General features: G+C 44.0%; 1 protein-coding gene across 1 annotated transcript in view; it reads right to left on the bottom strand.

Annotated features, from left to right (window-relative positions):
• Positions 1 to 19,626, bottom strand: part of ddx51 (DEAD (Asp-Glu-Ala-Asp) box polypeptide 51) — a 46,640-nt gene that overhangs the window by 1,233 nt on the left and 25,781 nt on the right. The window contains exons 10-15 of the mRNA XM_038793488.1: positions 18,485 to 18,698; positions 14,480 to 14,595; positions 14,264 to 14,380; positions 11,194 to 11,295; positions 7,137 to 7,200; positions 4,625 to 4,759 (exon numbers count right to left, since the gene is read on the bottom strand). Coding sequence (XP_038649416.1) covers positions 4,625 to 4,759; positions 7,137 to 7,200; positions 11,194 to 11,295; positions 14,264 to 14,380; positions 14,480 to 14,595; positions 18,485 to 18,698 — 748 coding nt within the window. The remainder of the gene's footprint in view (positions 1 to 4,624; positions 4,760 to 7,136; positions 7,201 to 11,193; positions 11,296 to 14,263; positions 14,381 to 14,479; positions 14,596 to 18,484; positions 18,699 to 19,626) is intronic.

The raw sequence follows: 19,626 nt of genomic DNA, 5'->3' as shown, positions 1-19,626 counted from the left end.
CATACCAATCTCTACTTATACCACAGTTCACCTGTCAGTCCACCCCCCACCACTGGTAGTGCCACCTTCCTGGAGATAGACAAGTAACAAACAGCTAACTTTGCTTTTCCTTATTCAGATACTTACACACCTGCTGCAGACTCCCCCCCCCCCCCCCCCCCCCCCCTCATTCTCTGTACTCTCAGATGACCAGTTTCGAGGTTTCTGCCAATAGCACTCAATGTGGATGTGCAAGGAATTACTCCAACTTGTTTCCGTTCAGTCATATTCAGTTTCTCGGCAATGGCTCCATGGACTGAATTTTGTTTCTCAGCGGGTGTAAAATGGAGGTGGAAGGGTCTTCACGCTCCTGCCCTTACAGTCTCTGCACATCCAATCAAGTGTTGAATGGCCAATTAGTGGTGGTCTAGACTGAGGGAGCAAAGGAAGTTCCAAGACAAATGTATTTTTGTGCTCTTCTTTTAAAATAGATGAATCACGGGTCACAGCCAACAAGTCTAGCAGCTTGAAGGCTTCAAGATTGTTTTATTACAACATAGCAACAATTGGGGACCTAAAGGCTTTACCTTTTTGTGGAAAAGCTTAACTCATTCGGACTTAGCTGTTGCCCTCTGAATTAAAGTTTTTGTGATTACCAATTGTAGTTCTGATAATGTGATTGTTCCCTTAAAACGACCATTCCGGGATATAATTACTTGAAATTTAATTGATTAAAAAAAAATCGAGGGTATGAATAAAAAAGGGGATAATCGATTCATTTTTAATTTTTTGACAAATGAAGGGTAATAGGAGTTAGTCTGTTTGGGTTTTTGGTTTCTTTTTGTTGTTTGAAAAGAGATAAAGTAAACATATTCTCAGCATACAATGTCACTATTTGAATCTGGGATAGTTTTAGAAAAATAATATTTGTTTTTGTGTAGGTTACTCACACTGAGTAAATGCTAACTCAACTAATGAACACATGAACATGTAAAATCTGTTGTTTTAATTCTATCTACTTAAGTGCAAATAGGTTAGAAATTAATGACTTTCTGTAAAAGAATATGGGCTCCTGTGTTCATGAGTGAGGTGATCTTTAGATGGGGAGATAATGTTAAATTTGTGGAGTGTCAATGAAGTTGCATCACTTAATTGTCTGGGGTTATGATGGGAGCTTTCCTTCTTTTAAGGATTTGGAGGAGGAGTTTGAATTGCCGGGTGGAAATGGGTTTCGCTGTCTGCAGGTGAGACTTTGCACAAAGGCAGGTCTCGACCTTTCTACTTTTACGGCCACAGGGAAACAGGATAAGGTAGCTTCAAAAGCGGGAATGGGGGAAGGGAAGATCTCGGACATTTTTAAAGAGCTTATGAAGTGGGAGGGAACACAGATAGGGGAGGTAAAGCACAAGTGGTAAGATGAGCTGGGTAAGGAGCTTGAGGCGGGTTTGTGGGAGGATGCTCTGAGTAGAGTCAACATGTCCTCATCATGTGCCAGGCTCAGCCTGATACAATTCAAGCTGGTTCACCGGGCACACATGACAGTGACCCAGATGAGCAGTTTTTTTGGGGCAGAGGAAAAGTGTGGGAGGTGCACAGGAGGGCCCGCAAATTATGTTCACATGTTCTGGGCATGTCCGAAGTTTAGGAGATTCTGGCAGGGATTTGAAGATGCCACGTCCACGGTGCTAAAATCGAGGGTGGCGCCCAGTCCAGAGGTGGCAGTCTTTGGAGTGTCGGAAGACCCGGGTTGAGAGAGGCTGACATTTTGGCCTTTGCCTCCTTTGTAACCCGGAGACGGATCCTATTAGCTTGGAGAGACTTAGAGCCCCCAAAATCGGGGGTATGGATTAGCGACATGGCTGGGTTTCTCAGGCTTGAGAAAATCAAGTTCGCCCTAAGTGGTTCAATGTCAGGGTTCGTCCGGAGGTGGCAGCCGTTTATCAACTTCTTTGAGGAAAACTACTTAGCAGATACAATAAGGGGCTGTTGGTTGGGGGGTGGTATTTACTGAGTTATGTTTACATTTGCATTTGTTGTTATAAAATCATTAATGCCTTAAAATGTTTTTTTTTAAAAACTGTAGTTATGGAATGGAAGTCAAAAACATACAATAATAAAATATGGACCTTGTGCAGATCTCGCTACTCATGAACTAAAAAAGAATGGTCAAGAACAATAAGAGGGATGGCACGGTGGCTAGCCACGAGCTTCTCACAGCAGATGAAGGCTCGCCAACAATTTGCTGGCACCGCGCTCGCCAGCCCCTCGCTAACAAGGTCGAGCAGCACTTAAGCTTCACTTGCTTAGCCAACCCCAGCCTGCTCGCAACAATGGCGCCCAGGGGCAGCACGGTGGCGCAGTGGTTAGCACTGCTGCATCACAGCACCGGGTTCGATCCTGGCCCTGGGTCACTGTCCGTGTGGAGTTTGCACATTCTCCAGTGTCTGCGTGGGTTTCACCCCCACAACCCAAAGATGTGCAGGGTAGGTGGATTGGCCTTGCTAAATTACCCCTCAATTGAAAAAAAAATGAATTGGGTACTTTAAATTTAAAAACAAAAGAACAATTTGTTAAGGTGACATATTGATTTGCTTTTTTTACCTGTACTTAAACCATAGTTATTTAAACCTTATGGGGGAAAAGTTTGTGTATGTTAGTGGAGACATAAGGTGTGAGTTGTGACTATTGATAATTTAGATTTACAATGATAGCTGGAACAAAGAGAGTAAATATTAAAGAGTGGGATAGAAGAGTTAAAGAGTGGGATAGGCATACATAAATGATCAAAAGTCGAGCTGAACATTACTGAAAAGATTAAAGGGAAACTGAAAGGCTATAAAGAGAGCTATCCAACAGAAATAAAGATGTTGCCTGAACAATTGGGGAAATTCGAGAAGTTAAAAATGCTACACAAGACATATGTTCAGGTAGAACAAGAAATTAAGGAGATTAATAATATCAAGTAGGTAAAATAAACCACTTGATGGGGTGATATTTGGGATTGGGGCTCTAATGTGGAAATACACCCTTAGATACAGATCATGTTGTATTTTGTTGTTATTGCTGTTGATTTTGTTGTAAAAGGCAATGTCCAAGGTTGTGGGGGTGAAGGTGAAGCCATGCCCAATAGTGGCAATCTTCAGGGTTTTGGAGCAGCCAGAACTACACATAGGGAAGGGGGCCAACGTCCTTGCTTTCGCTTCCCTAATCGCACGCTGGAGAATCCTGCCTGGCTGGCGATCGGCAGCACCACTCACAGCTGCAGACTGGCTTGCTGACCTCTCGGAATTTCTCCACCTGGTGAAAATTAAGTACGCCATCTGAGGGTCAGAGGAAGGCTTCCTGGATACTTGGGGGCAGTTCATCGGCCTGTTCCAAAATCTGTCTGAGGCCAGCAACGAGGAATAAGTTAAGAATAAAAACCAAGATAGATGAAGAACCGAAGGACTGCGCAAGGGGGCTTTTCTCCCCTGAAAATAAAAGCAAAACACAGCTGAAACCAGGGTGGAGGGAGAGAGAGAGAGAGTGGACGGGACCATAGACCGATCCAGAGAACGGCGAACTGTATATTGGGTCAATTAAATTAAAGACAAAATAAACCTCTCTGTACATTAGCGTGGGTAAGATAAATGCGATGTATGTATACACAATTGTTTATAAATGAGAAATGCCAATAAAAAGATTTTAAAAAAAGATTTTGTTGCAATAGATCAAGCTTTTACAGCCGTCTGCCTGAGCCCTCAAGTCAACACAGAAACTTATCACTATAATGAACTTTGTGATTACCCACTTTGTGATTACAGTAATCATGTTTACACAAAAGGGCAAAGGCCAGGCTATGAATATGTAAATAACTTTGAGACAGTAGTGATCAACTTTGCAGCAAGACAAACAATAAACAAATAGGCCATCAGATTCAATAATTGGCTCATAGCTGGTCAGACAAGAGTGTTTCAGTAGACAATGGATTTTGATTGAATTACCCTGGCTGAACAGGAGTATCCTGTTTATTTCTATTAATGAGTTTAAGTCTTGATGGGACAATAGAACTCAGGCCAGGTGTGTGTGTGTGTGTATCTATGACTCAGTGCTAGCAGAATCTGGATAAAAGAAGGAACATCAGAACACATGGTCAGCGACTAGCTGGGAGCCCTCAGGAAAAACCAATGCAGAAGAGGGATCCTGAGCTTGGGGATGAAGATATCCACATCAAGTGATCGTAGCCTCGCCAGCCTCCTTCACTATGTGCGGAGTAGTACCTAGAGCTCAGCAGTGAGTCTGAATCATATTGAGCGTGGCTGATTTTGAAGACTGTAATACCCAAATAAAAGAGTTACAGTAGAGTGTGTGGGGTTTTCTTGTAACTGTGCAAACCAATCAAGAAGGGATTTCTCGGTCATCACCCTTTCTTCTATTTAAACTTATTTCATCTTCTCTCCCTCCCTCAAACCCCTCTTAGATCTACTCGATTTCTGTGCACAGTCCCCACCACTTGCATCGTCTTTATTTATCCTGAGGATAAAACAACTCACACTGACCCCGAATGTGGCAGCAAAACTACAGTCAGTAAAGTCAAGAGCTCCATTTTAGCCATTAAATGAGCTTGAAAGATTTTGTAATAGGATCCCAAGTGGGCCTGAGTTACCTTAAGAACCTGCTGAAGCTCTTGCAAAGCTCCTTCATAGCGCTGGATCAACAGAGTCAAATATTCCTGTTTCACCAATTGCTTCTTCAGCTCTTTTCTACCAGTGTCTCTCAGCATCTGAAGAAATCGCTGTTCCTGCAATGACAACGACAAACCAGTAAAATTCAATGTCCACCTGCAGGAATAGTAAGGTTAGATTAGCACAGACTCGCCCTCCCCTTCATAACAGTGAACAAAGACATATTGTTCTATTCATTCATGGGATATGAGCGGCACAAGCAAGTTCCACCATCTAATGGCAAAAACGGAGCTCTTGACTTTACTGACTAGTTTTGCTGCTAGATTCAGGGTCAGTGTGAGCTGTTTTATCCTCAGGATAAATAGAGACGATGCAAGAGGTGGGGACTATGCATTTATTGCCTTTGAGAAGGTGGTGGTGAGCCACTTTCTTTTTAAAAATAAATTTAGAGTATCCAATTTATTTTTTCCAATTAAGGGACAATTTAGCATGGCCAATTCACCTACCCTGCACATCTTTTGGGTTGTGGGGGCGAACCCACGCAAACACGGGAAGACGGGCAGCATGGTCGGTGCAGGCTTGGAGGGCCGAAGGGCCTGTTATTGTGCTGTACTTTTCTTTCTTCTTTGTTCTTTGAGTCAAGACTGGAACCCAACTGGAGGTGAGTGGAACCCAAACCGAGCGACAGTGAACAGGTTATTGTTATGTTAAGTGTCACCTGAAAGCATTGTTGATGGAGCCTTCTATCACTTTGCTGATGACCAAGAGTAGATTGATGGGGCCTAAATTGGCAGGATTGGATTTATCGGGCTGTTTGTGGGAAGGACATACCTGGGCAATTTTACACATTGCTGGTTAATGCCAGTGTTGCAGATGGACTGGAAAAGCTTGGCCAGAGGTACGTGTTCTGGAACACAAGGTTTCAGTACTACCGCCAGATTGTTACAAACTGTTCAGCTTGTGAATAACCCTTTGGGCAGATCATCACAATGTTTTTGTTTAAAGGGTGCGTCCTACAACCAGGGCTACAAATGTTGACTGGGAGCAAATCATTGGCGACATGTGATTAAACCATTGTGATCTGACATCACATGACATGACATTTGATCATTTATCTTGTCACGTGTCATAGAGTTGGCAAAATGGCCAGTGGTCAGATCTGCTCCCAGTTCTTTGGTGATGCTACAATTAACCTATTTTGTACTTGACCTCCATGCAGAATTCTTCTCGCAGTGTGAGCACAGATATTGGAGGCATTCCATGTGGGTAGGGTGTCTCACTCAGACTTATTCCTCCGCCCCTCTCTCCTCACACCAAACATTGTTCAAAACTCAGCTGAATAAATATTCCCGCGTAGTTACATTCCCAGATTGCAATTACAGAATCGTTACAGCACAGATAGAAGCCATCCAGCCAATCGTGTCTGCACTGGCTCTCTGAATGACTTGGTGCCATTCTCCCACTTTTGCCCTGTAACATTCTTCCCTTTCAGTAACAGTCTAATTCTCTTTCAAATGCTTCAATTGGATCTGCCTCTGTGGTGCATTCCAGACCCTAAACACTCACTGCACGAATACTTTTCTTCTCATATTGCTTCTGGTGCTTTTGCCAATTATGTTAAGTCCGTGCTGCCTCGTCATTCTCCTTTTACAAATGGTAATAGTTTCTCGGGGGAAGGGGGGGGGGGGGGGGGGGAGAGAGAGAGAGAGAGAGAGCGAGAGGGGGGGTGGAGGATGGGGGTGTAGTGGTTATGTCATTGGACTAGTAATCCACAGGCCCATGCTAATAGTAATGCCCAGGGATAAGAGTTCAAACCCCACCATGGAAGCTGGTGAAATAATGGTGACCATGACAACCATCATCGATTGCCATAAAAAATCACTGGTTTACTGATGCCCTTTAGAGAAGGAAATATGCCATCCTTACCTGATCTGGCCAACATGCAACTCCAGACCCACCCGGAGTATGGTTGACTCTTAACTGCCCTCTGAAATGGCCTAACAAGACACTCAGTTCAAGGGAAATTAGGGATGGGCAACAAATGTCAGCCTTACCAGTGACATCCACAACCAATCAATGAATAAAACATTTTAAAAACTGTCCAGATGCCTCATGATTTTGAATGCCTTATCTCCTCCCAGCCTTCTTTTCTCCCAGGAAAACAGTCCTAACGTCTTCAATCTATCTTCTTAACTCATGTTCCTCATCCCTGGAAATTCTCATGATCTTTTTTACACCCTCCAATGCTTTCACATCCCTTCTGAAGTGCGGCGCCCAGAACTGGATGCAAAGCTCCAGCTAATGCTGAACCTGTTAATTATACAAGTTCAACATAAGCTGCTTGCACAGTGACAACAGCTTACCTTAATGGTCATAATTAGCTATAACTGTAAGAGGCTGGTGAAAGGATTAAAACACCAAGTCAAAAGCTTAACAAAATAGCAAAAGCTGAACTGAATAGGGAGCACAGGCACAGCAAGCACAGTAACTCACCTGCACCTTCAGGAGGAGTGTGAATGCCAGCCCAGCTTTCCCAGCTCGAGCAGTTCTTCCAACTCTGAAAAACGTAAGTCAGTGCAGGGAATTACAAGGAACAGTGGACAAAAGATGAACACAGCAAACCTAGCAGCATCTGAACAGAAGGAAACAGCATGAGGATGCCGAAGCTCAAATTGAGTCCATTTATCCAGCGTTCCAAATAATCTCTTTACCCAGCAATTAATTCATCCACAGATCAGAAGCTTCAAATCTGCAGGGAACCACCAAGACAACCTGTGCTTCAACTACCTAGCAGTCCAGAGGACCTTTATCAGCCATTCCCTAGAACACTGAACTTTGGTCAACCAGTTTGCTTTCAACAGTGTCTTCAGCTTCATGCAACTTGTGAAAGGAAGGACTCTAAAAGAAGGAACTGACAAGCTAACACATTGCTCAAATGTAAAGCCGGTTCAGCTCAGCACCTACAAAGGACAGTACAGCACAGGAACAAGCCCTGTGGCCCTCCAAGCCAACACCAATCATGATGCCTGTCCAAACTAAAACCTTCAGCACTTCCGAAGTCCATATCCCTCTATTCCCATCCTATTCATGTATTCATCAAGATTTCTCTTAAATGCCGCTATCATATCTGCCTTAAACAATCCCACATTTAATTTGGTAATTGAGTACTAATTATCAATTAGTAATCAATCAATCATTTAAAAAGTAGGCAGGCTTCAGTGCAACCCCTTAATGCCTCACTCACGTGGTCATTCTTTCTCCTTTTCTAAAATAAATTTAGAGTACCCAATTCATTTTTTTCCAATTAAGGGGCAATTTAGCGTGGCCAATCCAACTACCCTGCACATCTTTTGGGTTGTGGGGACAAAACCCACGCAAGCACGGAGAGAATATGCAAATTCCACACGGACAGCCGGGATTGAAACTGGATCCTCAGCGCCATGGGGCAGCAGTGCTAGCCACTGCGCTACTATGCCACTCACGCCATTCTTTCTCCTTAATGTTCAACATCAACAGCCATCAAGCTATTTGGCTGAGGGAGTTTCACTTCGGAGTCCGATTCTGGTGGCACCCAAAATCCATATCCATGTATGTTCCAGCGGAGAGGAGGCTTTATATCAGTTATATATTAGGGCAGGAGCTAAAACTAGGGTCAGGGGAAATACATGGCACCTCCCTGACGCTGTCACATTGATTCAAATCATAGAATTTGGAGTTACAAATATATCCAGCTGTGGGTGTGATGCACAACGGTCTCCCAATGCTACTCCCAATCTCTGTACTGTTCTGCAGCCTTACAACTCTGCTGCCCCAAATTGTCTGTTCCTCCAACTCGCATTGCTCCTTCCTTGGTCCCAACAAAAATGGTTATACCTTTAAATGCCTCAGCCCTAATCACTAGAATTTCTTTGCTCATCCCTCCGGTAAGACAGTGGTTAGCGGCCTACCATTCATTGTGTATTTCCTTGTGTTGTTAGCACAGTTACTTCACAGCACCAGGGACCCAGGTTTGATTGCCACTTGGGTCAGTGTGCGCGGAGACTGCAAATTCTCCCAGTGTCCGCGTGGGTTTCCTCCGGATGCTCCAGTTTCCTCCCACAAGTCCCGAAAGACATGCTTGTTCAGTGAATTGGACATTCTGAATTTTCCCTCTGTGTACTGGAACAGGCACCGTAGTGTGGTGACATGGGGATTTTCACAGTAACTTAATTGCAGTGTTAATGTAAACCTACTTGTGACACTAATAAAGATTATTATTCAGAAACCACCTCTACCCCAACCTAATAACACTACTTTTAATCTTTCCTCCTTTGGCTTAAAGAGTCCCTTTTCCTTATATCTTTAACACACCTTGGGGCGCTTTTCTACATTAATGCAAGTTATTGTTATGCAAGTGACATTCCACATTTATGGGAAAGTCTGCTCTATGAGAAGTGGTAAATACTTGATTTGTGAAATGAAGGGTCAATAGCTTCAGGTACATTCAACTTTGTACACACACAGTGCATCAGCTGGTGATCCTGGTCAGCAGCCTCTCATTCCATCTGCTGTGTATTTATTACATTGTCCGGAGCCATCGCTTTTATGGATTCAGATGTTGCCACCTTTCACATAATCCAAGACTCTGACACCGGTGCCACACTTTAGTCTTGTCCCTGGCTTTAGAGTATTTATAACTGATTGGGGAAATGCACTTCAGAAAAATCAGCCTTATTTCATTCCTTTTACAAACATCCCCATCCCGAGAGCACAGCGGGCAGCAACAAATTAAAGGTTTTCAGAACACGTATGACGGTACTGTGATATTATTCAATAATCACCAAGGTAGGAACAGGATAAATTGAAAACTAATAGAGGTTATAAAAAAGTATGTTACACAAACCTTTGTGATAGGAGTCTGAGTCACTTGGGCCAGTTCATTGATAGAAGATAAATTATACCCATTAGCTTTTGGTTAGTCGAGTGGTACATAGAACATAGAGAAATACAGCACAGAACAGGCCCTTCGGCCCACGATGTTGTGCCAAACTTTTGTCCTAGGTTAATCATAGATTATCATAGAATTTTGGACACTAAGGGCAATTTATCATGGCCAATTCACCCAACCTGCACATCTTTGGACCGTGGGAGGAAACCGGAGCACCCGGAGGAAACCCACGCACACACGGGGAGGATGTGCAGACTCCACACAGACAGTGCCCCAAGCCGGAATCGAACCTGGGACCCTGGAGCTGTGAAGCAATTGTGCTATCCACAATGTTACCATACTGTCCTTAAGAACAAATTAATCTACACTCCATTATTCTACCATAATCCATGTATCTATCCAATAGCCGCTGGCACTGTGGTTAACACTGCTGTCTCACAGCGCCAGGACCCCGGGTTCAATTCCAACCTTGTACGACTGTCTGTGTGGAATTTGTGACTTTTCCCATGTCTGTGTGGGTTTCCTCCGGGTGCTTCGGTTTCCTCCTACAGTCCAACGATGTGCAGGTTTGGAGGATTGGCTCTGCTAAATTGCCCCTTACTGTCCAATGGTTAGGTGGGGTTCTGAGGTTACATGGATGGGGGGGGGGTTATAGGGTGCTCTTTCAGAGGGTCGGTATAGACATGTTGGGCCAAATGGCCTCCTTTTGAAATGAAAATGAAATGAAAATCGCTTATTGTCACGAGTAGGCTTCAAATGAAGTTACTGTGAAAAGCCCCTAGTCGCCACATTCCGGCGCCTGTTCGGGGAGGCTGTTACGGGAATCGAACCGTGCTGCTGGCTTGCCTTGGTCTGCTTTCAAAGCCAGCGATTAGCCCGGTGAGCTAAACAGCCCCTGCACTGCAGGGATTCTACAATTCTATTTCCTGATTCAAGTTTCACTCGCCATTTTTTAAATTAATTAGATACAGGTTAGGTTTATTGGTGCCCTGGATTCCTTTCTGGATATAAAATGGTGGGAATACAATTTTTTTTTTTTTTAAATTCGGAGTACCCAATTACTTTTTGTTCAATTAAGGGGCAATTTAGCGTGGCCAATTGACCTACCCTGTACATTCTTTTATTTGTGTGTTGTGGGGATGAGACCTACGCAGATACAGGGAAAATGTACAAACTCCACATGGACAGTGACCTAGGGCCAGGATCAAACCCGGGTCCTTGGCGCCGTAACACAGAAGTATTAACCCTGTACCACCGTGCTGCCCCGAGAATACAAATTTGGACTTCTGTCGTATAATGCATGTTTGCAATGTTTAACATCAACGTCCTTGGAGATGCTGCTTCATGGCACTGAGGACCCAGGTTTGATCCTGATCCCGGGTCACTGTCCATTCAGTGTTGGAGCTTGCACATTCTCACTGTGTTTACGTGGGTCTTACCCCCACAACCCAAAGATGTGCAGGCTAGGTGGATTACACAGGCTAGGCCACACTAAATTGCCCTTTAATTGAAAAAAAAATTGGGTACTCTAAAAAATTTTTTAAAACACCAATGTTCTTTCAGATGCAGGAAGAGTTGGTGGGAATGTGGATGTGGTGTTTCAGGATGAAACCCACTGCTTACCTGTGGATGTATGTCCTAATGAACTGTGGGGCATCATAATTAACCACGCACATGACACCTTTAACATCGATTCCTCTCGCACTTGCATCAGTGCTGATCAGTCTATGGAAGAAGGTATTATTAAAAACTGTGTAACAAGTGGGACTTCAGGTCTATAACAGTATGCAGCAGTAATAGAGCCTTAAAGTGGCCAGATTCAGAATCCGAGTAAAGCACGCTCAACATTCCAAACTACCATTCCTCTCCAAAGTCCATGAGAATCCCAGATCCGTGGCCATCTCTTCTGCATATTAATGCTTGTAACACTCCAATCAGATCGCTACTCATAGAATCATAGAATTTACAATGCAGAAGGAGACCATCGGCCCATTGAGTCTGCACCTTGGAAGAGCACCCTACTGTTTTTTTAAATTTAGAGTATCCAATTATTTCTTTTACCAATTAAGGGGCAATTTAGCATGGCCAATCCATCTAACCTGTATATCTTTGGGTTGTGGGGGTGAAACCCATGTAGACACGGGGAGAATGTGTAAATTCCACACAGAGTGACCCAAGGCTGGGATGAACCCGAGTCCTCAGTGCCATAGGCAGCAGTGCTACCCACTGCGACACCGTGCCGTCCTAAGAGCACCTTACTTAAGCTAACCCTGCAACCCAGTCACCCCCACCTAATATTTCGGACAAAAGGGCAATTTAGCATGACCAATCCACCTAACCTGCACATAATAATAATAATAATCACAAGTAGGCTTCAATGAAGTTACTGTGAAAAGCCCCTAGTTGCCACATTCCAACGCCTGTTTGGGTACACAGAGGGAGAATTCAGAATTCTCAGCTGGTACGGGAATTGAACCCACGCTGCTGGCCTTGTTCTGCATTCCAAGCCAGCTGTCTAGCCCACTGAGCTCAACCAGCCCTGTCTTTAGACTGTGGGAGTAAACTAGAGCACCCAAAGGAAATCCACGCAGACACGAGGAGGAAGTGCTGATATGATTTTGTGATATGATTCTCAGTCACTCGGGCCAGCCCATTGATGGAAGATAAATCATACCCATTCGTTTTGGGTTCGTGCAAACTCTGTGGTTAGCACTGCTGTCCCGCAGCGCCAGAGACCCGGGTTCAATACCGGCCTTCGGTGACTGTCTATATGGAGTTTGCACGTTCTCGCCATGTCTGCAGGGGTATCCTCTGTGTTCCAGTTTCCTCCCACAGTCAAAGATGTGCAGGTTAGGTAGATTGGCCAAGCTAAATTACCCCTTTGTGGGGTGACGGGGAGAGGGAGGGGGAGTGGACCTGGGATCGAGTGCTCTTTCAGAGGTTAGGTACTGACTCGATGGCCCTGCACTGTAGGGATTTGATGGATTCTATCATGTGCAGAAATGGGGTCAATTTATACAACTATGTTAATAAGGAAAGCCCTACTCCATCACCACCTATCATGACTCCTCCATCACCTTGGATTTGTCAGACTGGATGAATTGCAAATTCCTCTAAACATTGGGAAAACCTAAAGCAGTCTTTGATTCCCATTCTAAGCTTTGTATTTCTGCCACTGACGTCTTTCCCTTGCTGCTTCATTGTGTGTAATCTCAGTGTCGTATTCAACTCAAGTTGAGCTGCTGACACTGTACTCACCCCTTCCCATCACCTCCATAACCATTTCCCATCTATGCTACTGTCAGTTCCTGACTTGATTATTCCAATGCTTTCCTGGCTGACATCCCATCTTTCTTTCTTCATAAATTTCAGTTCATCCAAAACTCTGCTGCCCACATCCTGACTCCCACCAAGTCCTATTCACCCATTGCTCCTGGACTCACTGATTTGCATTGGCTCGTGGTCTGGGAGTGACTCAAATATAAAATTCTTAACATTGCATTTAAATCCCTTCATGGCCTGACTACTCCCATCTCTAAACCTTCTCAAGCCCTATGCCACCTGATTCTGGACATTTATGCAAACGCTCCCTTGTCATTGGCAGTTGTAGGAACCATGCTCTGGAATCTCTGCCCTACTCTCCTCCACCTCACTTTCTTTTCTGGGATTGTCACTTCACCCCTAACACTTGGACTCAATCTCTTATCATTGCCCCTTCATTCACAAGCAACCCTCATTTCCCGCTGCATGTCTCTGTGAAGTTCACCATAATGTCTTTGTGTGTTAAATGTGCTATGCACAATTGTAAGTTGTTGTCCCAAAGTCTCATAAACCTGAACCATGAGCCGGGAGTGCAGGAAGCGAAAGAGGCCGGTGTTCTGGCCTTTGCGTCCCTAGTAGCCCGGCGGAGGATTTTGCTTCAGGATGCGCGGCCCCCAAGCGTGGAGGCCTGGATCAATGATATGGCGGGGTTCATCAAATTGGAGAGGGTGAAATTCGCCCTGAGGGGATCAGTGCAGGGGTTTTTTAGGCGGTGGCAGCCTTTCCTGGACTTCCTGGCAGAACGGTAGGAAAATAGGCCGGCAGCAGCAGCAACCCGGGGGGGGTATTGTTTCGGTGAAGGGGAGAAATGTGTACATATGTCTGTTGAATATGCCGGGTACTAATCTATTTCTTCTTTTTGTAGTTACTGGGGGTGGGGGGGGGGTTTGGTTTTGTGTTTTTTTTTCTTTCTCTTTTTCTTTTTTGTTGTTAATACTGTTTTCTTGTTGATATTTTCTGTTTTTGATATTTTGTGAAAATCTCAATAAAAATTATTTTAAAAAAAAATCCTGAACCATAAAGTAATCAGTACAAAGATATACACATGCCAACCAAATGGAGTGTGACTAAGCATGAAAACCATGCAGACTCAGGCTATATATTGGCATGGCTTATGTACCTGCATCAGTGTGCACATACACACATACCACAGACACACAAGCTACACTGCCCAAATGCCACAAACCACACTGACACAAACCAGCTGACGCGCTGACACTCCAGCCTGATGCCAGCACCTCCCCTCTAAACCCCTCGTGTCAACACCCTCCTACACGTTGACTCTGTCACTCCCCAGAAACTCAGACTCCTTATACTAGTACCCATTCCTACCCTCCACAATAGTCAACACAACAACACAACACACACTTACATTTGGAGTTTTCCTTGTTCAAACTCTTTCAGTGTTTTTCGTCTTTCATTGGGGGAAAGTCTGGAAGAAAATTCTGCCACTTGTATACCACCAAAGGCATGGAGTAACAGATACAACCTGCAACAGATTCATTGACACACTGATCATCCTGTGTAAATAGAGACAGCTCACTGATCAAAGATGCCAGCAGCTAGATCAAAAAGACAGAATGGTTACCTGTGTGAAGCATCTCTGGAGTTGGTGAAACACAAAATACGACTGAACTTCATTCTCAGGACAAAGTAGAGGATTATCAGAGGCTTCTTGTTGAGGTGGCATGGGACATAGAACTCCTGCACGGGACAGAGAAATACATCATTTTCTTTTGCTAAGATTTAAAATTGCAAATACAAACAGGTTTGAAAAACTAGCTAAGTACTAGGTACTCTAAATTTATTTTTTTTAAAACACTGTGATGGAGTGAACAAAGGTGGCTTCAAAGCAACGATCACTCGCACTTGTCCCTTCAGTAGCAAGCAACCCTTATTTCCCACTGCATGTCAGTTAAGTAACCCAAAAATGCTCACAAAAGAAAGTCTCAGAAACTATTTTCAGGTAGCTCACCTTGTGGGAATCATCCCCAAAAACCAGTTCCCAACAAAACCCATAATTGTGCATGTTGCAAAATATTGCTCAATGATATCTCCATAGCCACACTTCTTCCATTTGTTCCTGGATGGCATTTAACATTTATAACTATAAAGCAAATGGGAATGAGTATGGATTCCTGACAGGAAAGAGCTAGAGATGAAGACAGAAGAAGAAGCAACAAAGGGTCATAGGTTCAAGTCTCACTTCATGGTACCGGATAAAGGATAGCCTTGGCCTGCCCCCCGCACCCCATCCACAACTCCCTCATTTGTCCTGTGGTACTCACTAATAGGACCAAAACTCTGGGTGTTGTCTAAATGTGCAAAGTAGCCATAAACTTAACATCACTACACACAAATGATTGCACACTCGTTGTGACAAGACATCACAGGTGATCGTGACATCGTGAGCGCCTGATCCTCGCTGTACCATCAAGGAGAGGTGTTGAATACAGGCCTGGTACTACCTCCCAGGCAAACCTGCCCAGCATTGAGGTGCTCAAAGCCAACTCCACTGGGTGGGACATGTTTTTCATGTCTAACACCAGACTCCCAAAGTAATTGCTCTACTTAGAACTCGGTTACGACAAGAGATTCCCAGAAGTAAACACTTTTGTGGTGTCCTGAAAGTATCCCTGAAAAGGTCAAACTTTCCCCTAACTCATGAAAATCCCTTGCGTATGGCCAATCAAAATGGAGAAGGCTCATCTGGGAAATCACCAAACATGTCGGGAGCCTTTGTCAGGAACATGCAGAGGTGAAGCCAAGCTGGATTGAGCACACAAACCTTCAAACAACCCATCTACCGAACCCTTCAAACACCACCTGCACTATGAGTGTGGCGGAGTCTGGAAATTGGGCATTGGGATAATAAGCTATCTCCTCACCCATCAAATCAGAGTGGAAACAGCTCAGCCTCAATCCTGACTGCCTAATAAGATGGTACCACCTCACAAATGAAAATAGATGACTGGAGACACGAGTGTCCTTTTGGATACACACTCTAGATTTTCAAAGGCAGGGCTAGGCTATCTGTCTTCAACCCCTTGTATCCCCGCTGAGATGAGGCATCAGATTCCATGCTGAAATTCCTTCCGATAATGATAGGAAGATATGAGGAACTCGAGTCCAGAAATAGGGTCCAGGATGTAGCAGGCAATTTAGGGAAAAGATTGCGAGCAGCAGAGTCAGAGGGATACGCCCACAGCCTGAATTACTTTGTCCCACTAAGACTTTTTTTTTCTTTTCTTTTTTGTTAAAGAATTGGGCACCCTAAATTTATTCATTTATTTATTTTTTTATAAATTTAGTGTACCCAATTAATTTTTTTCCAATTTAGGAGCAATTTAGCTTGGCTAATCCGCCTAGCCTGCACATCTTTGGGTTGTGGGGGGAAACCCACGCATACACGGGAAGAATGTGCAAACTCTAATCCCATTCAGACTTGACCTCATTAGTGGGAATACACAGGATGCCCCGGTTCAGCCAGGATGAATCACTCAAGACCCATCGTCATTCAGGGCAACCTTGTTTGATCAACCATCATCCCCTCAGAGTCTGATGACCGATTTGTCTGTCAATGGAAGGTTAGTTGCATATGAATAACATAGCTCTATTCTTTTACAGAAACAGTAGTCGGAAATCAGACACCCAAGATAACGATAATGGATTCAAGTCTGGCCACCTCTGGGGAGAATCTTTGCTTGAGGGGGTGTGTGGAGCTTAGAGAAAGAGAGCAAAGAGATGTTGTTTTGAACAGTTACAGACAGAAGGCTTTGGAAATTGACCAGAGAGGTCATGAAAGCTGACACCGAGGAAGGCTATGGAAAGGGTTCTGAACGTCCCTAACAGAAGAAAAATTGTGTTGTAAATGCAAGTATTGCCTTTGCCTTTTTGTGTAAGTAGAATAAGAGCTGCATGTTCATGTAAAGTGATTCTTAATGGGAATGTGTGTGTTAAGGTTAGGAAACTGCATGTAATCTGTTAGTGTTAGCGCTGAAGTAGTTTAAATATTGTTTTATTTCCTTTTGTTTTAATAAAGCTTTGTTTCTAAAATGATCAAGCCCTATTTCTTATATTATCACTCCTAGAAGGAATCGATCTTTCCGCACCGCATTAAAACTAAAAGTTATGACATCTGGTCCAGTCTCTTACTCAATGTTGAGAGCTGACCAGGCATCCGTAACACTCCCTAAAACTCTCCAACTCCCTTTTCTCCCTTATGACACACAAAACACACCTACTTAACGAATCTTTTGGTCACTCCTCCTAACATCCTTTTTTGGCCTATTCTCGAGTACACCTCCACAAAGCTCTTTGGGACATCTATGTTAAAGATGCTATGATATAAAGTTGTTGTTATACACACAAAAAGCTTTTGAGACAGAACTCTAACTAGATTGGAGAGCTGTGATAACAGAGTGCTTGGTTTCAGATTTCAGCAGGTCCAGAGAGATAATGGTGAGAAATATAACAATTCACTTTCCCTGAAAGGGTTATGGAATCAGCAGGCAGCCGACCCTGTTCCAGTGTATCAGAAACTGCCCGTAAAAACAGATCCAATCAAGTCTGAACACACCCCAGGATGTTGGGCTTTGGAATAATCATTTATCATTTGCCTGCTCAATGAAGGGTAGGTCCTCATACCTGTGTGTGTGTGCGCATCTTTTTGTGATTAATTCAAGAGATGTGTGTAGAGAGCGAGAGAGAGAGAGAGAGAGTGAGAGTTAGAAACAGATAGACAGAAAGAGACAGGCGCGCACATGGATGATAAGATGCTGCAGAGTGCCATTCACCACAATATTGCACATAGTAATCAAATCACAGGCACCCTGGCTTAAGTCTCAGTCAGCTTTGCTTTGCTCGCTCATGCTTTGTTTAACTCTCCCAGCAGCAGAGACTCAAATTGGGTGAGTAAAATCTCCCGAGGCAGTGAAAGAGTTAGATATTCACTAGGTGTGGTACATCTAAACTTTATCATGCTCCCTCTAAAGCTCAGATAAAAGATTCCTTTGTCAGAATTCCAATTGAAAAGAGCCCAAAGCAGTCCCCCGCCCACCACACAGCAGGTCAAGTGCTCTTTCTAACCGAAATGGACTGGCATAACTTGTTTCATATCTTCACCAGCATAATGAGAGCTCTCATTATGTAGAGGTACAGATCATAAATGGAAAATTACAAATGGATTGCATGTCAGGTGTGGCTCAGTGGTAGCACTCTCCTCTGAGTCAGAAGGCAGTGGTTTCAGGTGGCATTCCAAGGTTGATCCTCCCAGTGCAATCTCCTCACTTTCAGGAGGGGAATGCTTTTGGATGAGACGTTTAACCTGCCTCTCAGGTGGGTGCTTTGAAGAGCAAGGGAGTTCTCACCAATGTCCCAACTGATGTTTATCCCTTAATCAACAGCAATAACACAAACTATCAGCTAATTATTTCATTGCTGTTTGTGGGAGCTAACCTGTGCAAAATTAGCAGTGTGGTTTTCCATTTTCTACATTACAAGAGCGACTATACTTCAGTGCTTCACCGGTAGCAAAGAGCTTTGGTGTTTCCCAAGTCTTGAAAGATATTATTAAATTACAGTCAGTCCTCACCGTCAGCCCCTCGGGCAAGGTGTACTTAGTTTTGATGGTGCCAACTGCTTCTCGGTGCTTACTCTGGATCACATGTGGCTCCTGCTCAGACGGTGCGTAATTGGAGGTGAAGAGTTGAGGCTGGTGCAGCGCCAACTGCTGGAGCTTCTCAGGATCCTGAGTGAGGGTGGCAGAAAACAGCAACTTCTGCAGGGGCATCTGCAGCCGGGAGTGGCTGTGAAAGAAATCAGACGTTACTGACTTACAGATACATTGGTAATAACAGGTGCAGTGTATAAATATGGAGTTATCAGACAACAATTAGACAATAGGTGTATAATTCAGCAAATCCTCCTATAATAAATGGAGCTAGGACTCCCACAGCGCCCCCATGTAGCCAAACTATTGACATCAACAAATACTTTGAGCAGTAATAAACACAAATTTAAATTAACTCACCTGTACTTTAGTCACAGTCACAACCACTCGCCATGAATTTAAAACAGACTTAATCTGGGGACTGCCTTTTCACATTTTCAAACTTGTTCATTTGCTTCTGGGCTGCTACATCAGATAGTCATCTAATGTTAATTTTTTCCCCCCAATAAATAGGTAATTCACCATGGCCAATCCATATACCCTGCATATATTTGGGTTGTGGGGGTGAAACCCACGCAGACACGGGGAGAATGCGCAAACTCCACACGAACAGTGACCCGGGGCGGGATCGAACCTGGGTCCTCAGCGCTGTGACACTGCGCCACCCCAGATCATCATCTACAAGGGCCATGTAACTGGTTACATTTTTAATAAGTGTCTTTACTTATAGAAGATGTCATTTTGAAAGGCTCCCCACACCACTGATTCTGAAATAGTCATCAATATTTGACAACTACCATTTTACTATGGCTGTTGTCAAGAATGTGACTACACTGGAATGGGTGCAGAGATTTACCATGATGCTGCCTGGGCTGGAGAGTCTACGAGGAAAGGTTGGAAAAAGCTGCGGCTGCGGTTTTCACTGGAGCAGCGAAGGTCGAGGGGAGACCTGATAGAAGTATATTTAAGATTAGGAGGGGCATAGATAGGTTGGATAGGAAAGCAATTTTCCATTAATTGAGAGTTCAATAATTAAGGACCATAGATTCAAGGTAGAAGGCTAA

The sequence above is a fragment of the Scyliorhinus canicula genome, chromosome 1, assembly GCF_902713615.1.
Source record: "Scyliorhinus canicula chromosome 1, sScyCan1.1, whole genome shotgun sequence".
NCBI lineage: Eukaryota > Metazoa > Chordata > Chondrichthyes > Carcharhiniformes > Scyliorhinidae > Scyliorhinus > Scyliorhinus canicula.
Note: the sequence above shows the minus strand (reverse complement) of the source record. Positions and strands in the feature narration are given on the sequence as shown.